Source organism: Clarias gariepinus, chromosome 11 (genome assembly GCF_024256425.1).
Source record: "Clarias gariepinus isolate MV-2021 ecotype Netherlands chromosome 11, CGAR_prim_01v2, whole genome shotgun sequence".
NCBI lineage: Eukaryota > Metazoa > Chordata > Actinopteri > Siluriformes > Clariidae > Clarias > Clarias gariepinus.
In genome coordinates, this window is record NC_071110.1 from 7,307,953 (window position 1) to 7,328,431 (window position 20,479).

The 20,479-nt window shown below is 37.9% G+C and overlaps 1 protein-coding gene across 2 annotated transcripts in view; it reads right to left on the reverse strand.

Moving 5' to 3' along the window:
- Window positions 1-20,479, reverse strand: part of b3glcta (beta 3-glucosyltransferase a) — a 174,942-nt gene that overhangs the window by 112,607 nt on the left and 41,856 nt on the right. For both annotated transcript variants that reach the window (XM_053506669.1, XM_053506668.1), the window contains exon 3: window positions 4,102-4,141. In XM_053506669.1, the coding sequence (XP_053362644.1) occupies window positions 4,102-4,141 (40 nt within the window). The remainder of the gene's footprint in view (window positions 1-4,101; window positions 4,142-20,479) is intronic.

Genomic DNA, 20,479 nt, shown 5'->3' on the forward strand with positions numbered 1-20,479 from the left:
CATTACACCAGCACCACCAGCCTGAACTGCTGATACAAGGCAGGGTGACGTGTTTTATATTGCTTATACCAAATGTTGACCTTTCCATTCGATCGTTGTAACAGAACTCGAGACTCATCAGACCAGGTAAGGATTTTTGTTGTTCAATTTTGGTGAACCCATGCGAAGCTTCAGTTTCCCGTCCTTAGCTGACAGAAGCGGCTTCTGCTCTTTTAATACTCTAGCCGATCCACTTCAAATTTCATGGTGGTGCGTGAAAAAACCCCAGCAGATCAGCAGTTTCAGAAATACCCAAACCAGCCTGCGTGGCACTAACCACTATGCTACGTACGTCCTTTAAATGACCTTTCTTCTCTAATTATGATGATGGTTTAAACTTTAGCAGATGTTTAGATGTTTAACAATTGATCATGAGTTACTACGAGGAATTTGACTGATTGGATAACTGTGATAATGATTCTTGTTCTGAGATATTTAACAGTTCATCATAATTTCCTTGGGTTTGCACAATAACAATACTCACTCACTTACTAACTCACTCATCGTCTATACCGCTTAATCCTGTATAGAGTCGCGGTGGGCCTGGAGCCTATCCCAGGAAACTAGGTGGGGAACACTCTGGACATGGTGCCAATCCATCACAGGGCGCGCACACATACACACATACACTGGGCAATTTGGAAACGGCAATTTTGCATAATCTGCATGTCTTTGGACTGTCGATGGAAACCGACCAAGCACAGGGAGAACACGCAAACTGCATGAACACAGAGGTAGGAGACGACCCTGGACCGAGAAAGTGCAAGGGCGACAGTGCTAACCACTAAGCCACCGTGTCACCTACAATGACAAAGATCCTATAACTTGAAAAATTAATAATCTATGTGTGATTTTGTAATTCACTTAATGCCATGTTTTGATCAAGTTTCTGAATGTCTATGTATTGTATTAAACTAACATGGACTTTTTAGTAATCAGCTGTAATGTGATGAAATCTTTAAATGCGATGCCTTAAATGTATATGCAACAGAAATACATGCAAGAGAGAAACCTGCAGCTTTCGAAACTATATATAGCGAAAAATGTCAACATTTCATCATCTTTTCTCAGGCTATATATGATACAACCATAATAACCATAAACCCATGACTAATTACACAGAAACGGGAAGCATTCAACATTTGTATAGAACATTTTTATCTTTCCAGCTGGAACACTCTACCCTCTGAATAACTGCGGCCAGAACCATCTTGGCACGTTTCACAAATGAAACTCATTACACTTCTTGACACGGTATCTGCCTAATGATGAAGATGGCTTCCTCTCCTTGATCACTTCCTCCGTGTGAAATGTTTTAAAGCTCAGCCATCACTTTTAATCAAGCAGAGGAGAAATGAGACGAACACGCTCTCCTCATTTACAAAATTCAATTTCATATCCATGCATAATTAAAAACACCACTGACGGTATGGCAAACAGTTTATCTTGTCTCATCTCTCTCATTTCCCTCTTCCTGAGCCTTTCTACCTACTCTTTCTTTTCGTTCCTAATCACACTGTCCTGCATGAACGAGCTTCTGGGAAATATAAAAGGCAAAAAGTGAAGATGCTTTCTCCACTCAGACATCGTGCTAGCCTCATTTATCCCAATACAATAAAACAGGAAAAGGAGAAATTATAATGCTCGAGCACCCAAAACCTGCACCATCATTATCTACTCATAGATATGCAATGCTGAGAGGGAATAGAATATCAGTAAAGATTTATTGCTGTTACATACATCTATGTAAAGAATAAATGGCACCATGAAAATCTTGTGTGGTTGTGTGCCTTCTGCTATCTGATGAATTCTGTGTGCTTTATAAAAAAGAGCAGGACTTCTTTTTATTACTATTACCAGAGTTTATGCATTCAGATTTATGGAGCAGACAGATTTATGGTCCTGTCCTCATGAAAATGGCTTTTCAGAAAATGTTTTATGTGTAACTCTTTTCTGCCATTAAATATCACTAAAAGAGAAAACATTAAATATAATTTGAAAAAGTGACACGTTTTAGGAAATAAAGGAGCGTCTAAGGCTGAGACTGCAGAAAAGGACTGGATAAACACTGTGACATCACCCATAGGTTTTCTAAAAAGCAGTTTTGAACCTCAACTGTGGGAGCTCTGGCCGTCCCCATCTTGGGAGGAGCTGCCTCCGCATAAACCCTGGTTAATCCATTAATGGGCAGAGCGAAGAGAGCCTGGTTGTTGGTTGAAAAATTGTTACTTATCTCAGCTACCACTGGCTAGCTGGCTTGGCTTTACCTAGGCTAAAATGATCATATGGCTAAGGTTAATTTAGATGCTAATGTTACTTTAAATCTGATTGAAATCCATGGCCATACCCTACACTTCATCCGGTTAGTTAAAGTGAGGCATAGCAGAAAGCTACCGCATTAATACATGCATCACTTAAATTGACCACGCCCCTAATTAAGAACACTGGATCATCCGTGTTGGCTCCAGTCTTTAGAACTAGAGGTTGCCGTTTGGTCTCCATTCTTATTATTTTCGGAATAATACCCAGACATATTTAAAAGTTGGGTTATTTTAGTGCCTTTATCCAAATGTTACGAATTTTATTTTTTTTATAAAATGGTCCGAATTTTTTTCCTTTCTCCCAATTTCCAAATGTTTTTAGATGTTCCATATACGTGCATATTTATATTTATTCAAAGATTATAAATATTCGTATACTGTTCCTGGCCAAAACAATGTGTGAAAATCATTCCTCATGCTCTTTCACATTTTGAGTTCTGGAATATGGCCGTGTTATCAGGGAACAAAAACTCCATATATGTGATAACCTGGTCATACAGTACATGTAGGTAGTCGGCTGACTTAATTATATTGCCATATAACGTTGCTGAGCCTAAACATGACCAACTGAAGCAGCCCTAGGTTATTACGCTGCCTCCAGAGGCTTGTACAGTGGGCACTATGCATGACGGGTGCATCGTTCCATCCCTTTTTACCCTGACGCACCCATCACTCTGCATAGTATTAATCTGGACTCATCAGACCAGCCTTTTCCATTGGTCCAAAGTCCTTTTTTCTGATGAATCTCACTAACAAGCAGTGGTGGCTGGTGCAATTTCAAACAAAATTAAAATTAAACTTATTAAACCTGAAAAGCACAGAGTGTAAGCTCGGCCATGATCACTTGCCTGCTGCTTAATTAAAAGATCAGGTCGATCTGGTCCAAGCTCTTTAACTTTTTTTCTTTCTTTGTCCGATCGCCTTGCGAAGGGGTATTTTAGCAAAGACATTACAGAATTTCCACTCATATTTAGCTGGCTTCCACGCCAATCACTATTCAGTATATTAACTAACAATCTGCTGACCATTAATAAGACTAGCTCATGTGATTTAAGCTCAATCACATGAGCTCAAATATTTAAAAACAATATTGATTCGCCAAGAACAAAAGTGGGAGGGTTCGAGGCGCACAGTGCCGCATCCAAAGGATATGTTGAAAAAATCCAATTAGAACTCAGCCTCAAATCACATGCTTTTCAAAAATTTACGTGCCTACATAGACACTCGTTTGTCCGGCGCCCTGCGTACAGGAACACAAATGAACGTAATACAGTTTAGATGTTTTTTTTTTTTTTATTTTATTGTAAATAAATTATATTAAGAAATACAGCAGAATATTGTGACTAAATGACTTTATTTCATTATTAAAATAATTAATTATTATTTTAAATAATTACATGTTAAAGTAGCATTCTTTTTGCGCTAACTTTAAGAGGGCGGTGCCCCAGCGCCCCTTATTGACCGGCCGCCACTGATAACAAGTGGTTTTCTTTACACCAGACAGCTGTTTAGTCCCAATCCTTCTCATCATATTGTGCATGCAATCCCTCCAGGCTTAAATAATGCATTAGACACTTCTTAACCCAATTCCAGTCATTTCAAATATCCTTAGTTTTTTCTTCGCTTTGCGCAGGCTTTTCTGTAACAGTGATTTTTTTTTTTTTTGCTCTATTAATATAACACATATTACATTAACCAGGGAAGGTGTTTAACCGCATTTCAATATTTAAATAATACTCACGGAGTTGACTTTCATGGAGAAGCCCGTCAATCTTTTGGACCTAAGAAAGAAAAACGCAGGGGAAAGCACATGAAGCATTATTGTACAAAAAAAAAAAAAAAAAAAGGGCAGGAAGCAAACAACACATTATAATTAGAGCGGCATAGCACATCATTCCTTTAGAGAAACAAATCCCAGACATTTAAGAAACAGTGATTAAATGCTGCCGAACACCATGGTGAAAAAAAATCTTAAAAAGCTAGTGGGAAAAAGATGATAGGAATAAAAACACACGAGCATATTGTTTCTCCGTGGCAATGTTCAGAACTAATTAAGGATCTCAGATACGAAAGCTTTGTCTCTGTGCGTATGTTTTGTAATTCAATTACATTTCTTAAAGAGCAATGAAAGCAGAGTGGATTAAGCTTGTTTGGGTTAATAAGCTGTGAGTCACTCTGTCATTAGCGCTTCTAATTGTGTGGTTTTATGGGCTGGGGCAGGGGTTGCCATAGTCGATTGCTTGCCTCATTTAGGGCATTAAGCCCTTTATTCTACTGCAAAATTTGCACTGAAGTCTCACTTCTGTTTGTGTCAGAGACTCACAAGGTTCCTTGTCTTCCAGAGCGACTGAACTCTGACATGTCAGGCAAAGAGTAGAGATCTGAGAGACTCCCGGAGGTGTTCGGCACTCTCCCTTCTTCCATTTTACTCTTTTAGTAGTTAATGAGAAACGCCCACAAGGGAGCTTGTGATTTATGACTACCGCTCTGCTAACAATTTCTGAACTCTGAGCACAGTTACAACAAGTCATTTATCCACATGCAGGGCTGGTCCCGGAGTATTATTATTACAGCTCTGAAGTTAAAAAAAGAAAAAAAAATTTATATATATTGCTGAATTATCCTAGTGTGGTCATGAATCAAGCTGTTAAAATGCAAAACATGGTCACGACCTTGGGATAAAAGCGATAGGTATTCACTCATCCCTTTTCAGCACTCGTGCTCTGAAAGATGACCTTTTTAATTTTATTTATTTATTCACTTATTTCATATCGGTGCTCTACTTTTTCAAAGTTTGAGAGTTGAATAAATGTGTAATCTAAGCATAAGCATAAGAGATACGTTTTTAGTTATTGCAAGATCAGCCATAACATTATGACCACCTGTTTAATATTGAATACGTCTGCCAAAACAGCCCTGACCCACTGAGGCATGACCTCCACTAGACCTGTGAGGTTATGCCCTGGCGAGCTGTTGGTACTGTAAAATGCAGGATGGGGCCTCGGTGGCTCAGATTTGTTTTTCCAGAACATCTCACAGATGCCTGATTGGATTGAGGTCTGGAGAATTTGGAGGCCGAGTCAACACCTCAATCCGGTCACCGTGTTCCTCAAACCATTCTCAAACAAGTCATTCTGCTCAAAGTGGCTACAAACATCAGGGAATTCTGTTGACATAAAGGGGGGGTTTGTGGTCAACAATAAGATTTAACATCCACTTGAATTGCAGGACCCAAGATTTCCCGGCGGAACACTGCGCAGAGCACCACACTGCCCGCATCAGACACAGACCAGCATTGAAACACTGACCGGTCAGTGGCTACTCAGCCCCATACACAACTGTGATGCACTGGCACCTTTCTTTCAGAACCAACGATAACTTTTGCACCAGTACAGCACTACAGTAGCTTTTCTATTCAATCAAACTACGTACACAGGCCACAGGCTCCGCACGTGGATCAGGGTTTCCCAAAACCCTGTCGCCCCTTCACTAGTTTTTCCTCCTTGAGCCACTTTCAGGAGTTCCTGACCACTGCAGAATGGGAATATCCAACAAGACCGGCAGGTTTGGAGTTCTCTGGCCTTTATTAATGTCAGTCAAATATTTACAGTTACGCACTTTCTTCTGTTTCCAACATATCAACTTTAGGCACGAAAAATCACTTACTATCTGATGTATCCCACTCACATCTTGTAACAAGTTAATCTTATCCAGTTCACCTCTTAGTGGTCATAATGTTACAGTTGATCGTTGCATTGAACAAGATGTAAATCTTGTTAAAAGTGCTACACTTATTAAACTGAATTAAAACGTAATGATAAGTGTATTATACATTAAAATTATTGCAACTATCAGAAATGCAATTATGATATAGACCATATGCATATAGATATTTATTTATTTATACAAGTATACCATTTCAAATACATCTTAAAAGTTGAAATTAAATAATACATTTTACTATCAATCTTGCAAACAAGTCGAAGCGGTTCAGTTGCCATGGAAACAAAATGACCTCACCGGCAGCCCCTATCAACACCGTTTCCTTTTTCATGCCATCATTAAGAGAGGAAACGGTAGTGAATGTGTCTAACAGGCACAAGATTACGACCAAAGCCGGTGGCCCTGACTCATCTTCTGTAGTCCGCAAATAGTATCCCTTTAACAGTGTCATATTTGTGATCTACAGAAATAAGAGGCGGATTTATTCAGGGCCAGAGGAGACCACATCATCGCTAATTTGATTCATTGCCAGAGGTGAGCGGCAAACATTGACTTAATTAGACTCAGGAGCATAAAAGAAGCTCATGGGTTTCCTTCCCTCACCTTCACTCACACACGAGGCAACACCAGCATGTGAAAAAATAATGAAAAATTGTGTAGCACATTCAACAACAGACGCTGTCACACTGCGGTATCTAGATGTAGATTTAGATCCATACTGAACAAATCAGGGCTGACACTTGCAAGAAAAGGAATAGGGAAAGTTGTCAGGATTGACATTGGATTGTATAATCACTTTTTAGACATTATTAATGGCTTTTTGGCTATCTGGTTAAAAATAGAATGATGAGACGAGAATGTGACATCTTAGAGAGTGCTAGGATGTACTGAGATGATCCATAACCACAGCCAAAGAAATACAGCAATGATTCTCTTTTTCTCTCTCTTTCTGCTTTCCTCCCTCCCTTACTCTGCCAGCGGAGCAGAGAAAAAACAGCATGAATCAGAAAATGTCATGTCATAAGGATACAGTACAGTCGAGAGACCTCATGTCCTTATGTCAAGGAATAAGATAGTGTAAGAAAAATCAGCTATTCTCTCTCTGCCATTTCACCTGAGCATAAACAAGTTTTATATGGTATATAAAAATACAGTTTATATTGATTTTACTTAATTATATAATCATCAAATGAATTAGATAAAACGTTCTGTTGATTTATTGTCCTGTACTTGTCTTCGTACTTTGTTTAGTGGGTCAATGTTCCATTATGTAAAAACAAACAAACAAACAAACGAAAATAACACTCGGCTTGATCAGATCTGGCACAAGAAGTTATTCATTATCTATTTTACTTTATATGTCTATATAATCCCCTGCTGCACTGTTATAGCTGAACTGCCTGACACCTAACACACAGTATGAATGCAGATCAATTCCTGCTCTCTGTTTCACCCAAATGATGATGAGTTCCCTGTTGAATCCGGATCCTCTTAAGGTTTTGTTCCTATTGCCATCACAGGGGGTTTTCCTTGCCACTGTCGCCCTCGGCTTGCTCACCAGGGACAGATAGACTATTTTGATTCCTACTCATTCCATACAAACTTAAATAATTCCTTTGATTGTGTAAAGCTGCTTTGCGGAAATGACAATTGTTAAAAGCGCTATACAAATAAAATTGAATTGAATTGCACTATGCCAGCGTTTCACTAGAGTTTGAATACCATCAAGGTAGAAAGTTTTCTCAGTACGCCAGAGCCATGATCAGACTTGAAACACTGGCCTCCCAGGAACTCCTTTAATGTCCTAAACATGTAAACATGGCTCGGAAACGGTGAATGATTGTGTGTAGTTTCCAGAAACAGATGCATCTCTTCCACGAGTTGGTCACAAGCTATCCATCGATTCCCAAAATTCAGGTGTTCCACTTCCTGCTTGTTCAGAGGAACAACTGCAGTGGGCTCAGAGCCACCTCAGATGGGATCCTCATTCATGGACGTACAGCGTACTTTAAAATGATTAACTGTGGCTAAGAGTCTCATCACTGCACTTTGAAGTCTTCTGTAAATGTCAATCAGTTTTACGCTATACTTTATTCATACGAAATTTCATCACAGTTCCTGGTTTGACTTGAACGCCCCTCAGTGTTACACTTAGACATGTATTATATGACATGGTGTTGATTAAAATTTCATAATATATAATCCTAACATGCCCCAAACTTAGTTTGTGGAAGAAAGCAGGTAAAATTATTTTTTGATTAACCTTCTGGAAATGAATTACACAAACCCACCTAGTTTTTACATACACATAATCACCATCATCATTCTTCAACTTCTTAAATCCAATCTGTAGCTCATGATGAGGAGGTGACATGATTGCCTTGGACAAGTTCCTAATACTAATCTGGTAACTGGTAAGAAAGTGTTGCCATACATACAGTATGTGATTAGATTGAGTTGATTGTCCTGCTTCAGCAGGGTGGACAAGAATTCACTGAAATCAGATTTCATACCAACATTCTGTACAGACACGTTATCAACCGGGAGACCAAACGGCCAAATGAACGGGTACAGATGCACCGTGACTCAATCAAATAGAAAAGCAATTAGTATTATGAGATTGGGGAATGCTGGATGGCAATTTAAAGCCATAAAAAAATCACTGCACCACAATCACCAGATGATGAAAAATGACACTTTTGAATTCAATCACTTTGAAACGGCTGGGGATCATGTTTTTGATCAAGATGCTTATAATTAAATTGCTTTGTTCTTTATTAAGTTTAAGCTTGATCTGAAGCATGATCAGAAACAATAGGTGGCTTGTAGAACACACTCTTAAAACATTGGAAGTATTACCAGGCAGTGAAGACGATCTTCTGGGATAGTCCTCTTTTAATAAAGAAAAAAAAAAAAAAAGATTGATTTTTGTAATGCTGGGGATATAGGTTGATCGACCAGCAGAGAAAGATGTACATTCCACTAGCTCATCCTCAAAAGGCATTTTGGCTTGGAGAATCAATGTACTTTGATGGACTTATGGAGGCAATTCATTGTCGATCAGCCTCACTAAATGTCAATCCTATGCTATCTAAAAGCACTGACGAGAACAGTGAGCAAAATCTGGTACAACAGGAACATACAAAGTAATACAAGGTTTAAACAGAAAACGGGCAAATTGGAGCAAAATGGAGACCGGTCGAACAGATTAAAGTATGGGGAGGGGGTACTTTATTAGCCAGTAATGGTATTTGACAAAGAGCACAGTGGGCAGCCGCACAGCTCGAGGGCTGTCAGATCAAACTGCGGTTACTGTCTGTGCATGTTTTCCCCAGTGTGCATTTGCATTTCCTCAAATTCCTACTAGGGAAGTTTAGCGATTAATCATTAGTTGAGTAACTGTCAGTAAGCGTCCCGTCACACAGCGATGAAGACTATGAAGTTTTCTCTGATTTTTTAAATACCGAAGAGCACAGCGGGAATGGGGCAAAATTGAAAAATGTGCATTTATCAAGTTCATTAAACTTCCTAGTCATGTCCCTGTCAGGCTCTCAGTGCGTCCATCATGTTGTCCTGATCGTGTGCTCAACAGGTCCAATGAGAAAGTTATTACTTTATCCAATCAGATTGCATCACACTCTTATCACACACTTACTACATTGTCACTGCGTCCAGTGTGTCTATGTGATGGTGTGAGACATACTGATTAGCTGCTGCACAAGAAACATAACTTCAGGGACCTGAATGTCCTCATATAAGGACATGAGATTTCTTCCAACTTTACTCTCTCTCTCTATCTATCTATCTACACACACATACAGTACTGTATATACACACGGTTGGTACGGAAAGTATTCAGACCCCCTTAAATTTTTCACTCTTTGCAGCCATTTTTAAAAAAAGATAAAATCATTTAAGTTCTTTTTTTGTCCTTTAAATGTATACCCAGCACCCCAAATTGACAGAAAAACACAGAATTTACATTTTTTAGATTTATTAAAAAAGAAAAACTGAAATATCACATGGTCCTAAGTATTTCGACCCTTTGCTCAGTATTTAGTAGAAGCACCCTTTTGATCTAATACAGCCATGAATCTTCAAAGCCCTTGTTACTTGACATCCTTAATAAGTTCTTCCTGCATCTTTTTGCAACTGCAGGCTCACCAGGATTTTCATTATTATTATTATTATTATTATTAATTTTAAAATGTCCAAAAAAAAAAAAAAAAAAAAAGCATGGCAGCTCCAGATCAAGGGGGGCAATACTATGTCCTTACTAGTTTCTACTGCATTCATCAAAGGTGTACAAGCTCTTACTGCATCCAATTTTTTGGCGGACGAAACTGGGAGGTAAGAACGTAGATGCATCAAGCAATGTTTGTTTTGCATAATATTTCCTCACACCTCAGACATCCAGAAACTATTACACCACAAGAGAATACACTTGCAGTTCAGACATTTTTTTTTTAATTGCTACTATTCTATTTAACCATTATTTCACTGGGATTTCTCTTGAGATTAGCAATATCTCATTTGCAAAAATGGACCCATTCCACATACGCCAAAACATACACAATAAAATATGCACATTGGTAAGATCCAGAGAACATGATGAGCACACAACATCCTGAGCACAACATATTGTACATCAGATATGCAAAAGTTACACAAAGTTATAAATTTATGTCTTAAAATATTTACAGCGCCCAAAAGTCTAAGAGACTCTATTTTCAGTGTGCCAGTCTTAGTTTGAAATTCTTAGTTAACACATTAATATGGATAATGTTATAAAAGTTAAATAGCTAGCAGGTAAGAAGCAAAGGATTTTAAAGGCAGGTACAATTTCAATACCAGTCCTTTTGGGAGGACTTTATAATGGGCAAATAGAAAGATCTCAGAGAATAGAAGTCCCCTTGTCAGTTCTTTTACTTCATTTTTTTTTTTTTTTATCAGATTTTTTGATGTGGTCACATCCTATCCATGGTGAATTCCCACATCGTCCCCAATGTTTCTGTGTTAAGATCTGGAAAAAGCATTTACTAAAGATAAATGAATAAGTGAAAATAGGCCTGCATTTTCCTTCCTGTTTTGAGTGCTTTCGGGAACCCTAGATCAATAGTAATAACATCATATAACTGTTGCGCAATCTAAATCTCTGGACTCTAGGCCTGTGGCCTCCAGTCTCTCAGACTTCAGACTCGGTTCTCTGATTTTGACTGAAATGTGCAACATAATCACGTCATGTCTGCAAAGCCACAGGGCTGCAAGTGTATTTAAAAAAAAAAAAAAAAAAAAAAGAGCCAGTGAGTGGCTTGAGTGGTTTCCATACATTACGGCAACACAGAATATCTGATAGCAGAAACAAGATGTACAGCGGCATCATTGTTGCTCTTGTATTACATTATAGGTAATTTAATAATAATATCTAAAAAGGCAAAGGTTTCATTACTTGATCTCATTGTTTAGTCTGTCTGTTGTATTTAATTCTAAATAAAAATATGAATACTGCTGATCAAAGAGAAAAGCACTTTTTGACAATGCTAATTACATTTATTCATCATCTTAAGTAAACGCTTTTTTTCTTGGTTAGGGATGCACTGGATCCGGAGCCTATTCCCAGAACACTGGGCTTAAGTCAGGAATAGACTTTGAATAGGATGCCAGCCCATTACAAGACTGCTAATTACGTATAAATTAAACAGCTTTGCTTTTGACAATCAAGCAAAACACATTAAATTCATTAAAAAGTCATAGACTTCCGTTGTAATATACTAAAAAAAGATATTTGCATTCAGTGGATCTAAAACAAGAATGATTTATTTATTCCACTTTAATAACCTAAAGGGTCATAGTGAATCCAGAGCCAATCCTGGAACATTGGGCACAAGATGGGTATATTGTACACCCTGGATAGGTTACCAAATCCATCAGGGGACACCATGTATATTTACTAAGATAACTAAAAACATGATTGTGCATAAATGCTTTGTTAAAGTGTTTAAACAAGAACTTTAGTATATGAATATACACCACCTGGCCCCAAAAGTTACACACTGTAAGATTTCATTTAATTACCTTTTTGGTTACATCATGCAACGTAATGGCCAGGTCATGTGTGAAAAAGACTCCTCATGCTCCCAGAGCTACCCTTCTACAATTTGAGATGTGATACTCTGGTCATTGAGTACGATCAGGACATCAGCTGACTTCATTTTATTGCCACATACAGTAACAGTGCTGAGTCTAGACCTGTTCAACTGAAGCAACCCCAGATCCTAACACTGCCTTCAGAGGCTTGTACAGTGGCCAGTATGGATGATGGGTCCATCATTTTATTCCTTTATTCCCATTGCTCCAAAGTTGAAATTTAACAAATTCTAACAAATTGAAACCTTTTTTCATCATTAGCCTCACTAAGAAGTGATTTTCTTAATAACAGACCAATGTTTAGTCTCAATCATGTGAGTTCTCATCAAATTGTGTGTGTGGAAATACTCTTACTTTCCATATTAAACATCAAACAATAATATAATGATAATAATAATAATGCAAAAGAAGACTAATTAATGTAAATAATGACTTGATAATGATTTTCAACTCATAAATTGTATGGATTATCGAACTTTTATACATGAAAATATACTGTTGACTTTTACTTATTATACATATTTTTCATTATGTTTACAGCAATTAGTAAAGAACCTTATCCATTTTTTAAAATTACTTGCATTAATTAAATAAGATTTAAAAAAGATAGTGAGGCTAAAACAAAGCCAAATACAAGCATAATTTAATTATGAAAAAAAGCTGATGATAAACAAATGTCTTAGACAGCAAAGATTTTAACTGACATTTATTATTAGCTGCATTATAAGTGAGTCAAGGCAGTGGCACTGTGGCCCCGCACCTCCAGAGGCGAGGGTTCGATTCCTCATCCAGGGTGAAAAAAAAAAAGATTTCTGAATTATTATTAGTTTTTTTTCCAGCTAAATCCAGTCACTAAAAGATACACAGCTGTTAATAAAATAATTCATAAAGACATTTGGGTATTAAAACTGCATGAATTACTACACATTTTTTATGCAATATATATTTACATATTTTATCCTGACAAGTGTAATAGCTTATTTATTTCAATTACCAACTCAATCATTTGAAAGTAATATTAAATATAAAAATGATACACATGCCAACATAAATTCACAAGTTAAGATAAATAAGGCTAGTCCTTAGACTAAAAAGAAATGTCTCTGTGTAATCGGAGGACACACTATAATGACTCAGAGTAAAAGTCAGCTTAGTTTGCCTTTGCATCTTCTTTAAATGCTGCCCAAGTCTTTATTCGAGACAGCACTTAGTGACTGATCTCAATCTGCAACGTGCTCTTTTCTCCCTGGTGTGCTGCATGACTTCTTATGCCCTCCTGCCTCTCCAGCATAGGCTCCGGAATATTACTGTGCAAGGGATTTATCACTGGCATTCAAAAAGATGCTCTCAATACATATAAATACATATAAAGGAGCTTCTCTTTGCGATGTGCCTGGTGATGATAAATCATTTAATAATAAACATTTTACTGCATATCCTAAGTATAAGGCTGTGTTGAACATGATCACCTACTGTAGGTACTGTAAATATACACCCCATAAATTTTTTAGCAAACTCACCATAATTTGGGTCTAGACTTTGTACTTTTCAGTTCATGTTAAATAATACATGCTGTATTTTTATTGCCACTGGCCTTACTTAAAATAATTTCCCACTTCCTTCTATGGGAAAGTCTTTCGTGGCATTTACTCATTATTTACTGCTCTGAACGTTAAGGAAGGTTGTAGGCGCCATAAAATTAACCTGGTCATTTTCATTTTACAAATAACTTTACAAAGGAATAGACCAAATCTCTGGAAATGAGCACAAAATTTTGGCACATGAACATGTGTGAAGTTTTGTGAAACTGCTCCAGTTTCATTTATGTCATCACATATTTTGGGGAATTCCTCAAGAAATGTCTTTTGAAGCCTTCATCCTAAGATACGGTGGTGGAGAAGTGCAAAATAAAATAAAACCTAAAACAAAATGAAAAATCAGAAACCAAAATAACAAATAAAAAAACAAACAAAAAAACAAAAACAAAATAAAAACGAAAATAAAATAACAAAACCAAAAACATAACAATTCAGAAACAACAACATACCCATGAACAAAATAACGAAACTGAAAATAAAATACAACTTAGAAAACGCATCGAAAAGGTGTGACTTTGATGTCGTTGTGTTTTCTGATTTGTTATTTTGTTCTCGATTTTGTTATTTTGTTTTTGAATATGTTATTTTGTTTTGCATTTCTCGGCCACATTTTCAGTAGACTTTGCTGAAGTTGTCCCACGCATGGTTTCGACCGGGCCTCCTGCTCTGTGCCTCTTAGTGTTCTCCCTGCTCTTTCACACTTACATTGATTTAAAAAAAGGCTGTTAAATAAGCTTGTTAGATGTACTGGGAGCTGGCAAGGACAGTGGTCCTCCAGGACCAGGGTTGAGAACCACTACCATAGATAAAAGCCAAAATTAACCAGCCCTAAAGACTTTCCCAGGAGCATGCATGCAAAATCTAAATGCCCGAGTCAAAAAAAAAAAAAAAAGGCCATTTCAGTGAATAGGTACTGTATGATCTTTATTTAATTAATTCGTCAGATGGTTTTTATCCCAAGTGACTGATGAGATTTCCACCAGAATCAGATCTGATGTTGCCTTTACAAAACAAATGTAACATTTTACAGATTTTTCTAGCAACTAATTTTTTATTTCTCTTAATTACTTTTTATCTTTCGATCCAAAGTAGGTGCTCTTATTTGTAAGGCCGTGTAAAATAAAATAAAAATGTTAAAAATAGCATTACCTGTCACATATCTAGTAAGCTGCAGGGAGACAGAGGCAATGGAGCAGTCGACTCTCGAATCGGTTGCACCTCTGGGTAAAATGGGTGTAAGGCAGAGTCCAGTCTAAGTATGTACTGTTCCAGTTAAGGGCATTACTAATGATTCCAACTTTAGCTTTCTGACAATCCTGGAAATAATCGACAACTTTCTGGTCAGCTGCACTGACTCTGGGCAGGCATTGTTGGTGTAATCATATCATAAGAAATCAAGAAGGTGTAACATGTCCTTATGGTACATTTACACTAATTGGAAAAAAAAAAAAAAAAGCTGATATAGTCTTAAGGACAGCTTTGTCGCATTTTTCGAGCCATCACCAGCAACCGAGGTCATTTTCTTCCTAATACAAGTGTCTACTGGTATAACTGGCAATTCAGCTGCCTGTAAATTATTCACTGGACAACAGGACAGGGTGTGCTGACATCTTGTCCCTCCCGATATTCAACCATTAGTTTGAAAAATGGTTCTTTTCTCATTACTGCATCTTGTCTACACTTATTTCCATCATTTCCATCTTCCTGTGTCTTGCCTTAGAGTCACTTCACCATCCTAAAACAATAAGGAACAGAGCAATGGACAATTGTACTCATTACTTTCAAAGCACAACCCTCTATCCCGGAGTTTCATTTCCCCACAGCCATTGAACACAAGTTCCACCGATTTTCTTTGAAATACTCCAGTCTTAAGGTGCTTAGTACATGCAGAGAGTTGTGTTTTTTTCCCACTGATCAAACACAAAGAGACATTTCCAGGCAATAGTGGGTGACATTTTGCTAGTTTCCTTGCATTACCCTTCAGCAAAGCTGCTGACGTGACATAAGACACCCTGTTTGAAAGCTTTTGAAGTGAAAATGAGGACTCAAAAAAGCTGATGAGAATCTCATAACAGGGTTTAATCGACGCATGCACCCAATTCCTCTCCCAATTCAATCTGATGCTTTTTTTTCCCCCCTTGTGCTTTGGATTCCCAGATTTCTTGATGCGCGCCAAGGTCATTTGAGTCACTGCATTTCATTGCATCTCATGTGAAAAGATCCTGTTACACCTACAGCGCTGGCGCTTCACTGACCCGTCGAGTCGTGTTAGATCTTGCTTCCTGGAGCCATTTCAGGAGATATTCTGGGGTTTTTTTCCGGGCTGCCCACACGCTGTGGTGCCAATGCGGTGAGTTATTGAGAGGAGGACTGGCAGCAGAGGTCATGCAAGATTGAAAAGCTGCAGATGAAATATGTGCTCTAGTATATCATTCATGATGTGGGTGTTGAGGAGCGAGGGCAAATTCAACTAAAGTGGAACACTTTTGAAAATTGGCCTTCTGCCCTATTGTAAATCTTTAATCCACCATATTTTATGATACTCAAAAGCTCCGTCTCTAACCAGAAGAATCCTGTCATTCATTATGGTTGGAACGGAGGGGGAAAAATGCACATGTCTGAACCGCAGAAGAATTTATAACATTTATTACACTACCACGGAGGCTAATAAAGCAATCCAAATGGTATACTTCTTGATGATAAAATGCTCTTTTTTTTTGCTTCAATCCATCAGGTACTTGCAGTCACACTAACAAGCAACAAAGTGGCAGCAATCATTTATTTTCTGTGTAAATTTGTGCCACGCAGCTGATGGCGAACGATGACATGGGTCATAGCAAAAGCTTCGTTTAAACTGGGATATCTTTAATTGTATGTTAATTATTTTTGACCCGTAAAAAAAAAGAAAAAAATGGGGAAATTTGTGCTCGTGAGACAAAAACGTTTCAACAAAATAAACAATGTTTTTTTTTTTCTTATGGGGGCCTCTCTTCAAGAAAGCACTGTAATTATGATCACCAGGCATATGTGTATGTTTTATCACGGTCCATTAACAGTGACAAGTTATTAATAAGCTTTAATAAAATGACCTTTGTATGAGGATGTGCTACTTTACTGTGCCAGACTGTTATGCGTGGTAAATTATTTCAGCCCTACGGAATCAAAAACGGGATTTAACAGGAATTGGGGGGTTACTTTGAACCTGAAGATTCCTCCCTGTGCATGTAATATTCTGTAATAACAGATCCAAACTACAAAGCAAAACCCATTGCAGTTAAAAAAAAAAAAAAAAAAGGCTGCTGCTTTCCCTTAAGGTGATTCTACTCTTTTTTTCGATTTGCCTTGACATCCCTCAGTCGATGGACATTAACAATGATTTAAGATCAACATTGTAGTAAACAGTCTCTCTAAGCAGTTTTAAAGTGAGAAGTCCTTTAAACATCAACATGACACAGGGAGGAAAAACTTTTCCTGGGAGACGTTGCACAGCTTAATTGGCTCCTTGATTACAATGAACGGTGATGCCATTCCCAAGCACCACGTCACCCCACCTGACCTGCATGAAATCAGACAGAGTGTGTCTGAAGTGTATCGATTTAACAGCATTGTGTCTTCACATCTCCTCTATCCTGATGTGTAGCTTGACATGCCCAGGGAAGGGTGTGAGCTCTCCGTCATTTTAAATGCAAAAAAAAAAAAAAAAAAAAAAAAAAGTGAACACATCTACCCATTTTAATCTCGCACCACTCTCTACTTACATTCAATCTGAAGCTCTTACTATCTGAAGCATCACTATTCCCTTGCATAATGCACACTAGTTGGTAGTCTGAAGGTAGGGCAGCCATCTTCAATATATGTAGTCATTTACTGACAGCTTTGCAATCATGCCTTCTTAATCACTAGTACTTGTGCATGCGTTAGCTCCTGACAATAAAATGTTATTAAAGAAAATAATAATCATGTGCGGATCACAGGCAGGTCATCATATTCAAATGCAGGTCAAAGCAAGTGTGCTGAACTCTCGCAGTGTTTAAATCTAAATCAAATGGTTTACGAGAGGGAAAACAACCATGGTGTAAATTGTGCATGGTGCATGCAGCAGTTTTTTTTGTTTTTTTTCGGGAGATGTGAGATCATAAATGCACATCATCATCTAGTGCTGCTGCTATCATGAACGGCAGCTACGTTAATTTTTTCCCACATGTTCTTTTTTCTACCCATCCCGAGGCACCTGGAGATTGTTCCACCTCCAGTAGACAGAGGCCAACTCTGCGAGGATCCTGAGGCATCCAGAGAAGCACCAGCACCAGCTGGATTCTGCTTCATGATGATTTGGAGCTACACATGCTGCTCCTTAGCTGCCAGTGATACAGACACTTTTGCCCTCTGGACCTGTCTGACTCATCCTGGTGCTCCACTCTTGGATGCCGATCTCATCACATGGAGGCCTGTGTGGTCTGTTTGGGTTGCGTGTCTGGGAACAGTCCCACTTTGGAGTTTCCTACAGTCTACCTGAGCCTCCGATAACAAACTGGACTTCATATTAACTATAAAGACAACTTCTGTTAATTTGAACTTCCAGCTGCTTTACACACAATATGACTGCAAAAACAATTCCTGCTATCTGTTGTTACCCAAATGATGATGGGTTCCCTGGTGAGTGAGTTTCCTCTCAAGGTTTCTTCCTACTGCTATTCCAGGGATTTTTTCCTTGTCGCAATAGCCCTCGGCTTGCTCATCAGGGGCTTTCTGAGCATTATGATTTATACACATTTTTTTTTAGATTTTATAAACATTTCCATGATCTTCTTTGAATTTTGTGAAGCTTCTTTATGACAATGACCACTTTTAAAAGCACTATGCGATGGGTTCGATTCCCGGGTGATGCTGTAACCTCTTGCAGCCGAAGGTCTACAGAGATTGGCTGAGCTCTCTCAGAGAGGAGGAATGAAAGGTACTTAGAGCACAAGGGCGTCCGTGAGCTCACGCAAGCGGAAGGAGCGGGTAGTGCTGTCTTCCGAAGGGGGTTACGCCGTCCCCAACGGTGCGTGATCGAGCAGTTCGAAAAGATGCAGTCGGCTGGCTTCACGTGGTTCGGAGAAACCACGTGATTGTCTTTGGCCCTCCCGACGGAGTGACAATAATAGCTTAATGTAATAGCGCCCTAGTAACTGGAAGGAATTGGATACAACTAAATTAGGGGGCAAAAAAATTGCACCATGCAAATAAAATTATTAAATTAAATAAATGAGAGGTGTGAAAAGTTCTAAAACTGCAGCAATGTGATGTGTTATGGAGATTTAGACTAGTGAACCAGAATAAAAAACACTTTATGCAATACACACAATGCTTTTAACTATTATTTATATAACTGCTAAGGACACACCAATAGATCAGCCTTAGACATTTCAGATTTTGCAACAATCATGCAGATGCTCCCAAGTGGCACAAGAGAAAAGCGTTCACCCCTACAGTATCATTCAGTTATGTGGTACCGTGCAAAAGTCTTGAGCCACTTATATTTTCCTTTCAAATAGCCAGACATACTTCGATTTTTTTTTATGTGGTCTTAAAAAATAGTTCTTTAGGCTTTCTGAAGGACTTCTTATCATTTTTAGCAAGATTTTGGCTCTTATTTTCAGTCCAGTCCCTGTACCTGACCAGTTTCAGAGGAATGTTTTTTTTTTTTTTTCTTTTCTTTTATTCTCTTTGGTTGTTAAGCTACACAGTGACCTATGAATCATTCATGCATAAAAAAAGATACCTAACTTAAGGCATGAACCAGTGAGAAACAGATGCAGAGTACCGGTGATGCTGAATGCTGAGTGGTTGGAATAGACGAGAGAGGAAATGATGTTCTCAAATGATCAGAACCACAACTGAAATTGTGATAAAGTTAATTAAGTGAAATAAACTAAAAAAAACTTTAAAAAAATAAAAATAAAAATAACTTGTTTAACGCATTAAAAAATACATCCTAGCAGACTTTCTAAAACTGTAGTTTGTTAACATGATCTGTAAAGTGGTTAATGTCAGTTTTAATGACTTCAACCTATACTACCATTCAAAAGTTTGGACACACCTTTTGATTTCATGGTATATCCTGATTTTTTATTTACTTCTACATTTTTAAACAATGCTGAAAGCTTCCAAATAATCTCTAATGCTCTTGTAAAGCCTTATACCGGCTCTAATCTGAGGTGCTGTTTGTTAATTGGTGATTTCTGAGGCTGGTAACTCTAAACGAACATCTTCTCTGCAGCAGAGGTAGGTTTTAGTCTCGCTTTCCTGTGATGGTCTTCATGAGAGACAGTTTCATCATGATGCTTGATGGGTTTTACAAATGCACTTGACACAAGACTGTACTTGCAAGAACTGCTCCAGAACAGCTGACGGTTATGTCTTAGAATAATAACTGACTGTTGTTTTTTGTTGTTGTTACATAATTACCTAATGAAATATGTTATTGCATAACAATTTTAAAAAATCAAGTATTATCCTAAAATGTACAGTACAAAAAAATCCAAACTTGTGTCCAAGCTTTTGACTGGTACTGTAAGTGTACTGTATATAAATGTTCGTCTTTGACTGTGTGTATACATATATATTTTTGCCTGCAAGGCCCTGGGTACAGACTGTTTTTCTTTCACT